The sequence below is a fragment of the Diadema setosum genome, chromosome 1 (assembly GCF_964275005.1).
Source record: "Diadema setosum chromosome 1, eeDiaSeto1, whole genome shotgun sequence".
In the NCBI taxonomy this organism is placed as follows: domain Eukaryota; kingdom Metazoa; phylum Echinodermata; class Echinoidea; order Diadematoida; family Diadematidae; genus Diadema; species Diadema setosum.
The window spans coordinates 41,671,240-41,685,863 of NC_092685.1; the positions used below are offsets into that span (position 1 = coordinate 41,671,240).

General features: G+C 38.6%; 1 protein-coding gene across 1 annotated transcript in view; it reads right to left on the reverse strand.

Annotated features, from left to right (window-relative positions):
- Nucleotides 1-14,624, reverse strand: part of LOC140237093 (uncharacterized) — a 65,741-nt gene that overhangs the window by 34,301 nt on the left and 16,816 nt on the right. Inside the window, 3 exon segments of the mRNA XM_072317067.1 lie at nucleotides 548-630; nucleotides 1,576-1,666; nucleotides 8,435-8,942. Of these exon segments, the coding sequence (XP_072173168.1) occupies nucleotides 548-630; nucleotides 1,576-1,666; nucleotides 8,435-8,587 (327 nt within the window). The 5' untranslated portion in view covers nucleotides 8,588-8,942.

A 14,624-nucleotide genomic window follows, 5' to 3' on the forward strand; every position in this document is an offset into this window, starting at 1 on the left:
GTGATCGCCTGAGGATATGACAGCATCAATTCATGAAATCTTGTCTCCTTTTTACCCCCTGGGGTGAGGGGTGGTGGCATATATCTCTATCACAGTCACTGGGGGAATGGATATGTGTAGTTTGTTACATATCATCAACACATGTACCCCTTTACAGTCATTGGCAGATCATATTGATGTATATAAAAGCCATTAAAAAAATCAACTAGATAAGCACTTTGAGAGCACAGACCTCCGCCAAGTAGCTCATTTCTACCATTGATCTTGTTCTTTGTAGAGATCAGTGATTTCCAATCAAATGTATGCGTGCTGAAAATCACCCGATTTCCCAATATAGATTCCTTTTGTTACGTCATAAACCCTCAGCTGCGCAGCACGCCTCACCCTAGCAGTAACTAGAGCATGCACTTTAGTGCGTATATGAAAACCTCAAAAATGCGTAGAATGATCTCCTAAGTGTGAAAAGTTGGAAACTGCATGAAGTTGTAGGTCCTACTTGTTGGAGCAAAAACTCAGTCTGAAAACTCAGAAATCCAACAGCTCTTACCTCACTGGAATCTGATTTCCATCCCTTGGGGGCATACTTGGAAAGCTTGGTCTTCAAGTCTAGAAACTCATACTCTCCATTTTCTGAAGAAAAAAAAATTGTAGAAGGAAAATTGCTCATAATTACCTTGAAACAAATTTTTATCACTGAAGCAAGAAAGATCCTTTAATCAAATTCAATCCAATTCAGTTACACTTTTATTTTCATGAATATAAGAAATACATAATACAAGGTAATACACTCATCAAATGATTAACTTTGATTAAACAATTTGAAAGGACAAATCATTAATTAAGACTATAATTTATAATGAAATATATGTATGAATGATAATGTAATTAAAAATGAATGAACACTTTGCAATTGTTGCAAAATCAAATAAATAATGCAATGTAAAAGAATGATCCAATGAAATGAAGAGCTTGTAGGTCATGGATCACTAAAAGGAAAAAAAACAAACAAACAAACAACCTCACCAATAAACCAATATCACATATTATATAAGCATTTTTTATGTACGGTTGGAGCAGTTGGTAATTGATATGATATATATCGTCACTACAAGACCTTGTATCTGCAATTTTGGTGAAAATGACTTTTTTGGATTAATGGTCAGATAATCAGTTAAACGATGTCGTGTCCAAATCCTAGATGTCTCACCCCCAAAATGAAGCCACCATGGCATGTCAAAGGAATGTCTATCCCATTGGATACAGCTTGCTTTGGCTGCCATGTTTTTTTGCTCTCCTGAACATTTGACATTTTGTATACGAGGTCTTGTCATGAAAAGAACTATGATACATTGTTTCATTACAACATCTTCTTCAAAATGATGTTGATTTGAAAATACTGACATTAATAGAACCCTCCCTTGAAACAATTTGACAATATGTAAACTGAACAAGCATAAAACACATGCAGGGAAGCTGGCTCATCTAGAACCTGGGATACCCAACAATTCCATGTCGTTACGTTCCTCTTTTCAGCCCATTCAGGCCAACGATAAAAGTTTGTGGAATTCCACTCACCTCGTAAAATTGTCAGTCCAAACAACTGAGCCTCCTTTATTGAAAGCATAAAGCACACCTGGTCGTACAAGTCTTGTGCTTTTGCCTTTGCCTGTAATTCAAAGAGACCCAAGAAAAGAATAGGGAAACTTTGGTATACGTGTATTTCTGGTGAAATTTCAATGAAACCCCTGACAATGAAACATCAGAGAGCTAGTACTATGCTATGCTGGTCTTAAAAGTACATTTTGAACAAAACAATCACAAACAGATTAAAGACATTTGTTTCAGACTCTGTCAAAATTTGCTGACTGAGTTGTATGATGATGTTCAAAATGCATGAAAATGTCCAAGCATATATACATGTATTTGTTTAAAATTATGCTCTATCAAAAGCTCTACACCCAAATACTACTATGCTCATCAACCATTACTACATGTGGTTTATTCTAAAACTATTGTCTATTGGGATTATTCAAAGCTAAAAATCTGGTCACAGATAAATTTTAACTTTCTGAAGCATTTAGCATTATTATCAAAAGTTTTTCATAGTTTCATATACAAATGCTTTACTTCAAGTTCTTCGATACAGTATTTCATTTTATTGACTGTTATGCTTGGAATGTGAAATTCATATCTAACGAAATAATGGGACTTACATGTATAGGCCAATACCATGGTGTTCAGAGACCAGTAAAAATTCCTGCCATAAATCCTCACACAGAAAATTCTACTTTAACATGAATTTCAAAGGACTTTTTATTTCTTTTGATTCAAATAATTTAAACTTCAACATTGTACAGTTGCTCCATGTAATCTCAACATTTAATGTGACCACTTAATGAAACTTTGGCAATGCAACAGCAGTTTTACCACTTCAACAAGATACAAGAAAGGTATCAAATACAAGATATTAGCAAAGTATTAAAACAGTCATCTCAAAGAGAGAAGAAAGGCTAATGAATAAACAACAACATACAAGTATGACTTTTCAAGTACTACTTCAACCCATTAGGGACTTTTTGATCTATGTGCAAAACCAGGATTAAAAAAAAAAAAAAGAATATACAGAACACCAAAAAAAAAAAAAAAAACACAGAGACAAAGTCAAGTAATTAAACTAATTAAATTAATTGAGTACATATGTTACATTTATCATATAGCCAATATGGCACAGGACTGAGCTCTAACTTCAACCTTGGCAACTGAGCAGCATTACCAACTGAGCAAAGGAATATCATCCTTACAAAAGGAAACCATTTTCTTTTCTTTCGTTTTCGCCATCTCCTTCTGTAAGGATCTGTACTCGGCCTTGATAAAGTCTGAAATGTCACGCTGGGTCAGTAATGGCAGAAAATTGGTCAGCACCGGGGAGAGAGAGAAAATACAAACTCTGCAATGTCAGGTAGAGCTAAACAGAGAAATACATTGCAGGAAGATAAATGTCCATTTCCTTTTTTTACAATCTAATAATCCAGGTTGCATACTCTGGCCATTTTCTTTCCAGCCTTTTATTAGATTACATATCACACCCCCCCCCCCCTCCCTTCCCCCCAATACCAGGGTTTGGCAAAGGAAAACACATAACTGAGAAATGGGAAGTGGGCTATACCAAATTCATTTAATCATTTTCAATAAGGGTCATAGCTGGACTAGGTCATATTTACAGACACCAGTGTATACAGGGAACGAACTCCAATATATTTTGTTGTTGTTGTTGTTGTTATTATCACTAATGCAGAATATAGATTAACAACCACTTGATTGACTTAAGCATTGATGATGCAGTGAGATGGTAAACTACTAACACAGCTTCTGTGGATCAAATGCCAGGATTTGTCTCAACAATATAATTCTACAACTCAATGCTTTTCCCGCTCCCCCCCCCCCCCAAAAAAAAAAAAAAAAAAAAAATGGCAGCTTTAAGCCCTGTCCAAGAGACTGACAACTATTCGATCACTAATTCCATAGCTTTGAAGAGCTACCAGTTTACATCTTTGAGTCATTCATAACACTTGCCATCGATGTTGTTGACTAACCTTCGGTGAGATTTGATCGTCTTTTCTCCATGACCTGCTTAATCAGATCTGATTATGGTTATTTTAGACCCGATATGTCGAAAGCTCTCTTTCTGACCACTCTCAAATATATACCAAAATGACTGCATCTCTTAATCTCGGAGGCGACAGGAATGAGTAAAGCTCAAACTATTTCAAAACCCTGGCAGATTTCGCTCACCTCCTCCTCCTGAAGAAGACTTCATTTAATCTGATCCCCTCTAAAGCAACCCTGTGCCGCCATACCAAAATTAGTTTCACTCCCCACCCTCCTTACATGTAGGTCTACAATTGAAAATCATGAAATTAGAACACAAGGTTTCACATATTTGTAGCCCACCATATGTCCTGGTTTCATAATGCAATGTGGCACAGGGATGTACATATAATAATCTCTATTGGGGTACAGTGATCATATGTATCTCCCACCTCCTTTTTTATGGGGGGGGGGGATCTTTTCCAACATCTCAACGAGCTTGCATTCAGAGGAGGCAGATTCCACATACCAGGGCTTGACATGAGTAGTGGCCCTGGACAGCTTAAGATTGATGTCAGCCACCTACTTTCCACAAAGACTATCTTTTGGTGGCAAGATTGGGCGCCTACTATTCAAAACAGATTGCTATGATTCAGGTAATTTCGGGCCACTATATTTCTTTTCCCCCGCCACCAAAATTTCAGACTTGAAAAATTTAATAGTGGCCTGAACAGGACCCCAATGTAAAAGTTTGTCGTAAAAATCAGAGAAAAAAAAAATATAAATTTTGATTTTCTCATAATTTACAGTCTTCAGAAAAAGGTCTTCAGTAAAATTAGAGTAAAGTGAATGGTAATAAAATTAGAATAATGGAATGGTAATATCAAACACACATGCCAGACATACGTCATGTAAGCCCTACACTCTATAGGCCTACCTGATCACCTAATCTATTGTCAATTATGATAACAAGAAATTTAGTTGTATCAGAGGCGGTGATACAAAAGACACTGGAAAAGGATGATCCACGGTGGCATGTCCAACACTTTCAATTAAAAAACACTGTGCAGGAATCTCATCAATTCATTCAGAGTCTTGTCTTCTGTCCTTCATTTTTTACTTGGATGTCATCAAAAATATAATGTAAAAAGCACACTTGAACATGTAGGCCTACACATATAAACAGGATTGCTACACAAAGGAACAAACTGACAAGTAGAAGTAAATATATAGGCCCTGAATCCTACGCTGATTGGCCATAGTAACTTTGGCTCACTGGAGACAGTTCCTGGAAACCCGGATGTTCCAGCATTTCTTTTGCCTCCTGTACAGAGTCACTACTCTGGGCTGGATGGCAATGCTTGATTATAGCCCATCATACATAGCATGTCAAATCAAATAAACCCCAGACATTCCAGACCTGACAACATCTCATATTTCCACAGATCTATATAGATTCTACTTCACTGCCTCTGTCTAAATAAAATACCGGTTCTGTTGTAGACCAGTCCCCTACCCCCGCCCCCCTGTCAAGAGCAAATGAGTCTAATCGTGTATGACATCTGTAATTTGATCCCACATATCACCCACCAAGCAAACATGGAATCATGATAGGCTTATTGTGTATGTTGTTTCATTCATTCCCCTTCACTTTCCCTACTATTACTGCCCCCCCCCCCCCCTCGTTACCCCCCACCCCCACCCTCACTCCTCTTCCATTATAATCTTTGCAAGTACAGAGTATGGCCAAGGAGGTACTAGGCGAGCTCGCCTAGTACTTCCTTGGTATGGCCACTTCCATTTTCTTCTAGAGGAGGAATTCCCTCTTTCAATTTCAAGGTTACTACGCACTCCCAGGCCAAACTACACCAATACTCCTCAACCTGAAACATATGAAATATATACCTTTATAATCTCTCTCCCTCTCTTTCTCCATAATCTCTTTCTCCCTCTCTCTTCCTCTTCCCTGCAGGGGTTTGGCAGGAATGTGGGAGAAAATCTAGAGATAGTAGAGGGTCAAGTATTTGCCTCTCTCTCCTGGCAGGGCACACAAGACAGATTTATGATAGGGTCAACCACTTTGGTGCCAAGGTGAGGAACGGAGTGAGGCAACCAACATTCTTTCATTACAGAAGATGCTTACATGTGTGTGGAAGAAAGGACAAGAAGATAGAAAAAAAAAATGTATGTCAATGGCTATGTTTATAAACTTGTCTGGTAGAATCACATCAAACTTCCATTCTGGAGTACCTTCCAACATGTATAAACATGTTGCTGGTGACATTCATATTTTATGAACTTGATGATTCTTATCCCCACGTAGTTATATCGGTCTCTATGAAATGAGAATACGAAAATGACTTGGCAAGAGTCTCCTACAAAGCTACAGATGATGGATGAAGGCTTTGTAGTTCAAGTGATGTAATGGTTAGCAAATGCATGGCATTCCTTGGCAAATCAAACTGCATTTTCTTCAAGTTGGGGCAAGTGCATTGCAGGAGACATGCTGTTATTCATTACAACACAAACACATATCTACACAATGCCTACGCATCTTGCCGCTAAATTTGTTGGTATTCTGAGAGAAGCCCTGGAGCATACCATTCCAATATCCTGTACCATCTTCAGCAAATTAGATGAAATGATCACGCAGACACATGGTTTTCTCTTTATGAGGAACGGTGATAAGGATATTTCTTATTGAAAAAAAATATATATACTTATTCTATCATCAATATAATTTTGGACAAATAACAGAATGTTTCTTAAAGACAAATAACTGGGCAACTGCCTGGACCAACATTTGTGGAAATGCTCCATTATGATGGCAGCGGATACACTAAATCTAATGAACAGTATCCATTTCCAGTATGACGTTCTGCTCTAAGAGTTCCCCGTTCATGCACACAATGCGAGTTTGGCCTTTGGCTATGGAAGGGTTTTGGGCTAGATCATATACAACGTATCTACGTGCACATATCAGCATCATCGGTACTTCTTTGAAACAGGACACCAAACAGATTTATGAACATTTCAAAACCAAACATTCAGAAGATGGGGGGCCTGGAAGCAGAGGCCTTCACGTAAATATTTCTCATCCTTTTCTAAAAACATTCTTGTACAGGGGGGGGGGAGTAGTTTGTCAACAGCTGAATTCTGTGTTTGGAAGCACCAATAAAAAGGCTGGGAGAGGGTTGGAAAACACTATTGTAAACTGAAATCCTGCTTCTCTTCTTCTTCCAGGTACCATTTCTGTTCAGAAAGTGATGCACATGCATCTACATGTATTTCACAAGAGCAATATTTTGCGAATATGGATTTACACTGTCAAGTTGAGAGTACACAATCCAGAAATATATACCAATAGCATAAGAAATAAGTAGCATCCCTTTTTCAAGAGAAAACCTTGCAATTTGCCAGCTCAGGAAACAATGGATAGTGCAATGTGTTACAGAAGGCGGCAATAATTTTATAAATTTTCTTCTTTTGCCATTTCATGTATTTATCGGGTGTCAAAATTCATGACAATAAAAACATTCCTGAAAAGTATATGCCAGCACCGGTCTTAAAATTTTACACACACTAGCAGACTTGTGTGTATGTGTGCGTGTGTTGTTGTTGTTTGTTTGTTTTTTACACAGGCTTGCCATTAATAGAGCATTGCAATACAGCATGATGTCAACACAACCTACATGATGAGATGGAAGTGGTGAGATCTGCATCTGACAACATGATTTCTCCATGGATGAGCTGTTCAAAATATGTAAACTGCTCTAGTCTTATGCTTCGCTTGTTTTTTGGGGTTTTTGTGTTTTTGTTTTTGTTTTTTTTTTGTTTTTTTTTTGGGGGGGGGAGTTTATTGTTGTTGTTTTTTTTAGGTCAATAAGCATAGATTGTAACTTGTCTCCTATATGGCATGAAATCCATTTCATTTCACAAGCAAGTTTTATACTCTTGGGAGCGCACTCCTAATTGATCACCTTGCCTCCAAATTGTTACGGGTCCCTTACCCCATCTTAAAGATGACTAGAGGCAGGATTTTGGGGGCAGCGCCATAATTCAGAGGCGATGCACCACTGGCATTTAATACGTGACATAAAATCGCGCATAAATCATGGGGACGATGCAGAAATGGGAATGTGGTTGCTGCCAGAGGGTATCTCCAGTGTGCACCGATGCCAGGTCCAATGGCAGATGACTGGCTGAGAAGAAGGGCGAGGATTGAGTGCTCAGGATTTAACACCAATTACAGCCACCTGCAACACATTCCGCCTTCCTTGAGAGACCACATCGGTGTGAAGACCTTCTTGACCAACCTTTCTCACATTTTCCCTCCCATTTTGTTTGAGTATCCTTATACAGCACACATCTTCTTCAAAGTGATACTCCAAATATGCATGTTTACAAACATTTGATATATACAACAATAGTTTGTGCAAAATAGATGATATACGAATGCTGTAAAACCAGAAACATTTGGGCATGAAATGTTCGCAAATTGCCAGTGGCAATCAATGTTTTGTTTTAAAAAAAAAAAAAAATTCATGTTGACAGATGTCAAGAACTTTAGACTGAATGGTTGTCACAAGTTTGTTTGTTTGTTGTTGTTGTTTGGGGGGTTCCTTTCGAATGCTGTACTTTTACAAACTAATATGATTTATGGACATTCCCATATCAGCAATTAAAAAAGAAATGTAAGAATTTCTCTCAAAAATTGCTTCAGATTCAACAAATTTGTTCAAACATTTGATTGTGGACTATGTATGAAAATAATCTTATGCATGATCACACTTCATTCAGATATCCTTCATAACTGCATGATTTTTTTTCTCAATCAATCACTCACCTCAACATTGAGTTGTAGCTGACCATCCCAGAGTTTGACACAGACTGACCGCTGGTTGCTGTTCTGATGAAGGCCTTTGGTGCTCCCGGCAACACCCGCCGCACCTGATGCCATGCCACTGGCTCCTCCTCCTCCTCCACCCCAAATGGGCATGGTGAGGGCAGAGGAGAGCCCCACCCGCCTACCACCACGCAGACCACGCCCTGGCAACACACTATAGATGATGGCGGTGGTACCCAGTGGGGGGAAAAAATTGCCGCCTCCCGCAGTTTCGGGATCGTCTTCAATTCATCGGTTGACGTAACCCACAGTTTCTTACTCTTAGTGTTGACAACAAGGGGGAAAAGAAATCCACAGAGTTCACCTGGAAGCGAGAATGGTAGTGGGTGCTCTGTAACTTGCCACACTTTCTGGTGTAAGTGGTGGAGAACCTCTGCATCTGTTGGTGCCAATTTTGATGGTGCATTCACATCTCAATCCAAGTGGGAGTCTTTTCAATTATCATCACCTGTAAAGAAAAAATATCGAAACATGAGCAATAAAAGCTTAGTGACATAGGAAATAATCCTGGTGCTCTCTACTCACTTGTAATTTAGTGGCAGTAACGAATAAACAACAAGACAATTTCTGTATCTAATAACACAAATCCTGCCTCAACAGAAAACAGCAAAATCTGAGTCCCATCAGCTGAGCAGAACAGATACACAGAGAAGTTTTCCACAGTTTAGTGCAGGGCATTCAGGGAAAGCCCCCATTTATTTTACTTGCCAGACAGTGGATATTAGAGTATAGATGCTCACGGCAAGGAGACAAAAATGTTTGTAGAACCCTTCGGTGCCCAAAAAAATCCTGAATATTGAGTAGGCCCCTATATTGTAGTATTCTTTTATATATTTTCAGAATCTAAATTCAAATATCAATACTCATTCAAATATCAAAGTCATACAGGCAACGAGATAAATACAGCATACTGCCATAATCTGGATAATACACATTTTGGAAGTGTGGCAATCAGAACAAAGCAAGCTTCATGTATATCAGTCACCAGTCATCAGCACTGTTAACACTCAAAGCACCATCACTTTATGTGATTGATTTGATTTATTTATTCACCGTAAATTCATGCCAAAAAAAAAAAAGTTTGACAAGCAATATACACAAACATATAATCAACAGAAGAATATATGTTTAAAAAATAGAAACACATCATATATTGAAAAGGGGAAGAAAGCAAGAGAAAGAGAATAAGCAATGAATATGTACGGTAGGATAGCCCATTCAGCTCAGTCTACAAAGACATGGCTGTTCTTCCATGTAACGAAATTGATATCAAGATAAAAAGATTCAAACTGTAAAAATATGTATATCATTAACAGAGAAAAAAAAAGTATATTGACTGAGCTACAAAAAGAATAAACTTATACTATGGAGGGATTATAAAAAATCTGGAACAAATGATATTAACTTACTAGAAAATGAGGCAGGACTACAAACAACTTTCAAATTTGGAGGGAATTGTTATATTGCAAAGCACCCCTAATAATAAAAAGTTCTTTTACAATATTCTGTCCTAGGTTTTGGCAATGCTAAGTTACCGGTTGACCTGAGTGAATAATTAGAAAGACAATATTGAAATTGATCTTTTAAATACGGAGGTGCAAAGTCATTTAATGCCTCAACAAAAAAAAAAAAAATATTTATTATGCCATTGGCATGGTACATAAGTAAGGTATTAATGTGAACAACAGGGTTAAAGGCACAAAAGAAAGTATGTACCAACTAAATTGTACTAATTTCCAGGCACAATTTGTCTCCCAGGTCTAGATCATGTCATTATTCGGATACGCTTCTTGATTAACCCATTCCTTGTGAAATACAAGTACACTATAGGTCCTATGTTAATTTTTCAGAGTTAGCATATGGCACATGTGGTTAAGACTATACCAGGTCCAGTGCTGCCTATGGCACACTGAACGCGAATTAAAAATCTCGGAGTCCAAAATTCCGAAGGAACAAGCGAGTTTTCAGCAAATTCTCCCTACATCAAGCTCCGAAACATGCGACTGATTTGGCGCGAAGACACCGAATTGATCCGGGTATTCAAACAGAATCTCGTAACGGAGATTCCGAGACAAAACCATGGATTAAAGCTGTAACATACCACTTGACTTCATCAGCTCCATATATTCCTGCCTGCCTGATGCCGTTATCACTTTAAAAATGCATTCAAATCTTGGAACAGTTGGAAACAGCTTTCCACTAATATGAACGAACAAAATTTCAGCGCTTGTCCTGGAATTTGCAAAGGCATATTCCAACACCCCAACTGAGCTGCCACATGAATTTGAATATATTCCTATAAAAAAGAAAGCAAAATTCCAAGCTAAAAATAGCAAAATTTCTGGTGAAGTAGCGTCTGGTGAGTTGGGTACCACCCGACCTATCAAAACCGCAAGTCATAAGGCAGTCTTTTGTTCCTCTAGCCCCAGACACGGACTCTGTGTATTTTGTATTTGGGAGAAGGGTGGTGGTGGGGGGGGGGGGGGGGGGGTGTGGTGATGGTGCATGACCTCCCTGAACCTGAGAATGGCTTTCATTTTTTTTTACCCCCTCTCTTTCATTTTACAATTTTCCTGCCACACAGGGGTACATGACATGTCCCTGGTAGTCACGTCAAATATTAGCTTGCCCAAGAGTTGCAGGAGATTCCCACATGTGTAGAAGCAGCTGAACTTCAGATAAGCCCACTCTGATAGTCCAGACATTTTACATTCTCCCTCTTATCTTACAACTAGCACCTGCTGGTAGTCATAATCACTACTGCTGGACAACATGAAAATACTAATGATGGAACAGATAGCTACAAAAGATCTCTTCATCGATTCATGAGCTATAAACATTAGGCCCGTTCACAAACAACGAAAATCAAATTTCAATCGCGATCCAAATTTCGATTTTTTTTTTTCGACCGTTCATACACAGCAAGGAAAGAACGATCAGTGGCCAAACTGCGCATGCGCGAATCTGCATGACCGAAGACTGACCCCGCAGTCCCAATAGAGTTTCGCACGCGCTGCGAACGATGGGACTAAAAATACCGATTTCCGAATCTCGATCGCCCTCACACACACGGCGCTTGGCAAAATAATCGCGATTATTCTGAAAAATCGCACTAATAGTGCGAGTTGGATCGCGATAAGGATCGCGGTAATTAGTGAGATTTTTCTGTCCACACTGGAAAAAATTTCGAAATTTTGATCGTGATAAGAAAATCGATTTTTAAATCGCACTTTTTCCCTTGTGTGTGAACGGGCCTTTTTTTGATAAAGTCTTAGAAGGAAAGATCAGCATGATAACCTTTCTCAAATTGGTACACATTCCTAAAATTGCCCGCTCTTACAAACAAACATACTTTTACCACTTCCTGTACAGCACATGATGAAAAAGAAGATCAGGAGTCATTTCTATACTCTCATTCTTTTTGTTATAGTGTCATTTATTTCATCTCCAACAAAATGTATAATGAAATCAGTACAATAATTACTCTTATCAAATAGAGTGTCATCAACAAAATATTTTAAGTGATTTGCATACATGTACACCTTGTTACTTGACTCATTTGCAGAAGAGATAACAGAAATTATATCTCGTCCTCACTGTGGTTCAGTCCAACATAAGTTAATAACACATTATAAACATCTTGATTTGACTTCATGGTTTATGTGAAGGTTTGGCTGCTTCCTGCATAACAAATGCAATCCTGCAACTGATTGACAAATTGCCCTACATCAACATAAATTTTGTCAATCAGTTGCAATGAAAACATCTCAATGGAAGAATTTCATGAATTTGAATAAATGCAATCCTGATGACCATACAATAAAGGTTAGTGTGCTAGCATTCAGGATACTATCCAAACTGTTCATGTAGCAATGTATGACCTGTAAATGTGGAGTTTGACTGCACAGGGATAGAATACAGGAATTGGGCAGTGCAAAAGTAATTCACACATCTCCCTTGGAGTTTTGGTTCAATAGTACCCCTCCCCCTCCCCCCATCACTTTCGCTTTTGCACCTATAGTACCACAAAGTGACAAAAAGCAAGTTCTTTCCCCTTTTTATTTTTTTTCTCTTTCCTTTTCTCATCAATGACACTTCACGGGGTATTGCATCAAGTCTCACATCATTAGAACAATAAAAGCAGAAACCACTGCACCCATGAAGAAATGCGCTGCTATGCTCAAACTGGGTCGGTTGAACAATGTTGCCCCCATGAATCCCCCGGCTAGGGGGCACATACCTACTGTAACTTGATGAGCCCTCATGTCTGGTTGAGGAAACAGGCTTCAGCAAAATAGATACATGGTAAAGTATTTCTCCACCATATCATGTTCTGTGTCAGCGCAAGACAAAAACTGATTCCAAGCCTGGTCATCACCCACTCTGTAAATGTTCAAATACTACTCGGGCCGAGGAAAAAAAAAATATAAGGGGGGCAACGACCGAAGAATCACATTCATACTGAAATGTCTCCCCTTGGAGAACAGTTAATCCCTGCAGCTCACTTCAAACACTTGCCATAGGCTCCCAAGAGTCTGTACAAATAATGTGCAATATGCCAGTGCAATATCAAACATTCTGGCTGACATAATCCATGATTACTATGGGGGGCATTCACATCTGAATATCACTGTGGTATTGAATACTGCAGTAATTTGTTGATCCCGTTCTCACTGGCGATACACCAGGGTAATAGGTACTGCAGTAATTCACCTGGAAACATTTTCATTCACAAAATGTCATTATGTTTTATAAGACAGGAAGTGCGTCAGGTCACATGAAAAATACATTTTGTACACCCGTCATATTGGTGGTATTTCATGACACATTTCACACTGAGATCTTGCATGCCTATTTTGTGGAAAGTTTGAATTTCCACCCTAAATATCCTGGTATTTTGTGGTGTATTTGTACTCACACTGCGACATTGTGAATGTACCTTGTGTCACATTATCTTGTCATTCCCCATCCCCAATCTTTCCTCCTCACTCTCTGGTTGTAAGGACTGAATATGATTTTGAGAACAGTATAGGCCTACTCATTTCCACATGAAACTATTAAGCCCGAGTATATTCGGGACTCGTCCTCAGCAGGTTAATATATCAGTATTGCATAGTGGAAGTATGTAACTGGTACATTTCATGCACAATGTCATTGTAAACATAAAAGTTTCAACCAAGCTGTGGCTAACGGTCAGTATGAATGGAGCATTAGTAGCCCCTGCCATGAGTCATATGAATGGAGCAGAAGATGTAAAGAAATCTGACATTTGCCAGGTGACCACGTCGTCTGATATTACAACAACAAACCATGCTGACGCAGACTTGAAAATGTATATTTTCACACTCTGCTAAACATCCATAGAAAGTTACTAAATATTACTATGGTCGGAAAAAAGCCACGGCAAGTAATAAAAGAATAGCGGAGGAAAAAAAAACCCAAATATTCCAGGTCTCCTTTTTAATCTTGGGCCCCTGGAGTGAAATGGGCTGAAAATAGGCAAAGATTCTTGTACTGCTTTGATATGAAATCTAGCTTGCAAATCGCACACTGAGAGAGCAAAGCTCCCAATGAACACTTTGACGTGTGTTGTAGTCCACAAAGAACATGCGGATTTGGCAAGCATGAACTCACCAGAAGTATTATACCAATTATGCATTGAGATGCACTCAACTCGAAAACTCTTGTATTTGGTATTTGTCGCCTTCTAACTGTTTGAAGCTCACAATCCCTCTTTGGGGGCAATGTGCTTTTATTCTTCCCCTCTCTTTTTTTTTTCTGGAATCTAGATCAGAATGTCTTCATGCACGTACATTGTAGACCCTAATAATTGCTGGGAGCCGTTTTACAGCCTCAGTGTACAGTATGTAGTTCCTTAGTTCTGCTAGAAACAACTCATTTCTTGGAGGTACTGGCCATACAGTCTCAAACTCTGAATAGATCAAGATGCCAATTCTCATGCATGTTGTTGGGCTCGAGAAAAGAGATATTACAGTCAAAATATGAAATCATGCTCCAGTCATATGAGACATGTAATATGTACTCAAAAACATGGCACATACATTATATTAAACACACAAACGATGCTGACACAAATTGGAGATTGTCAACAGACTGTCTGAAACAAATT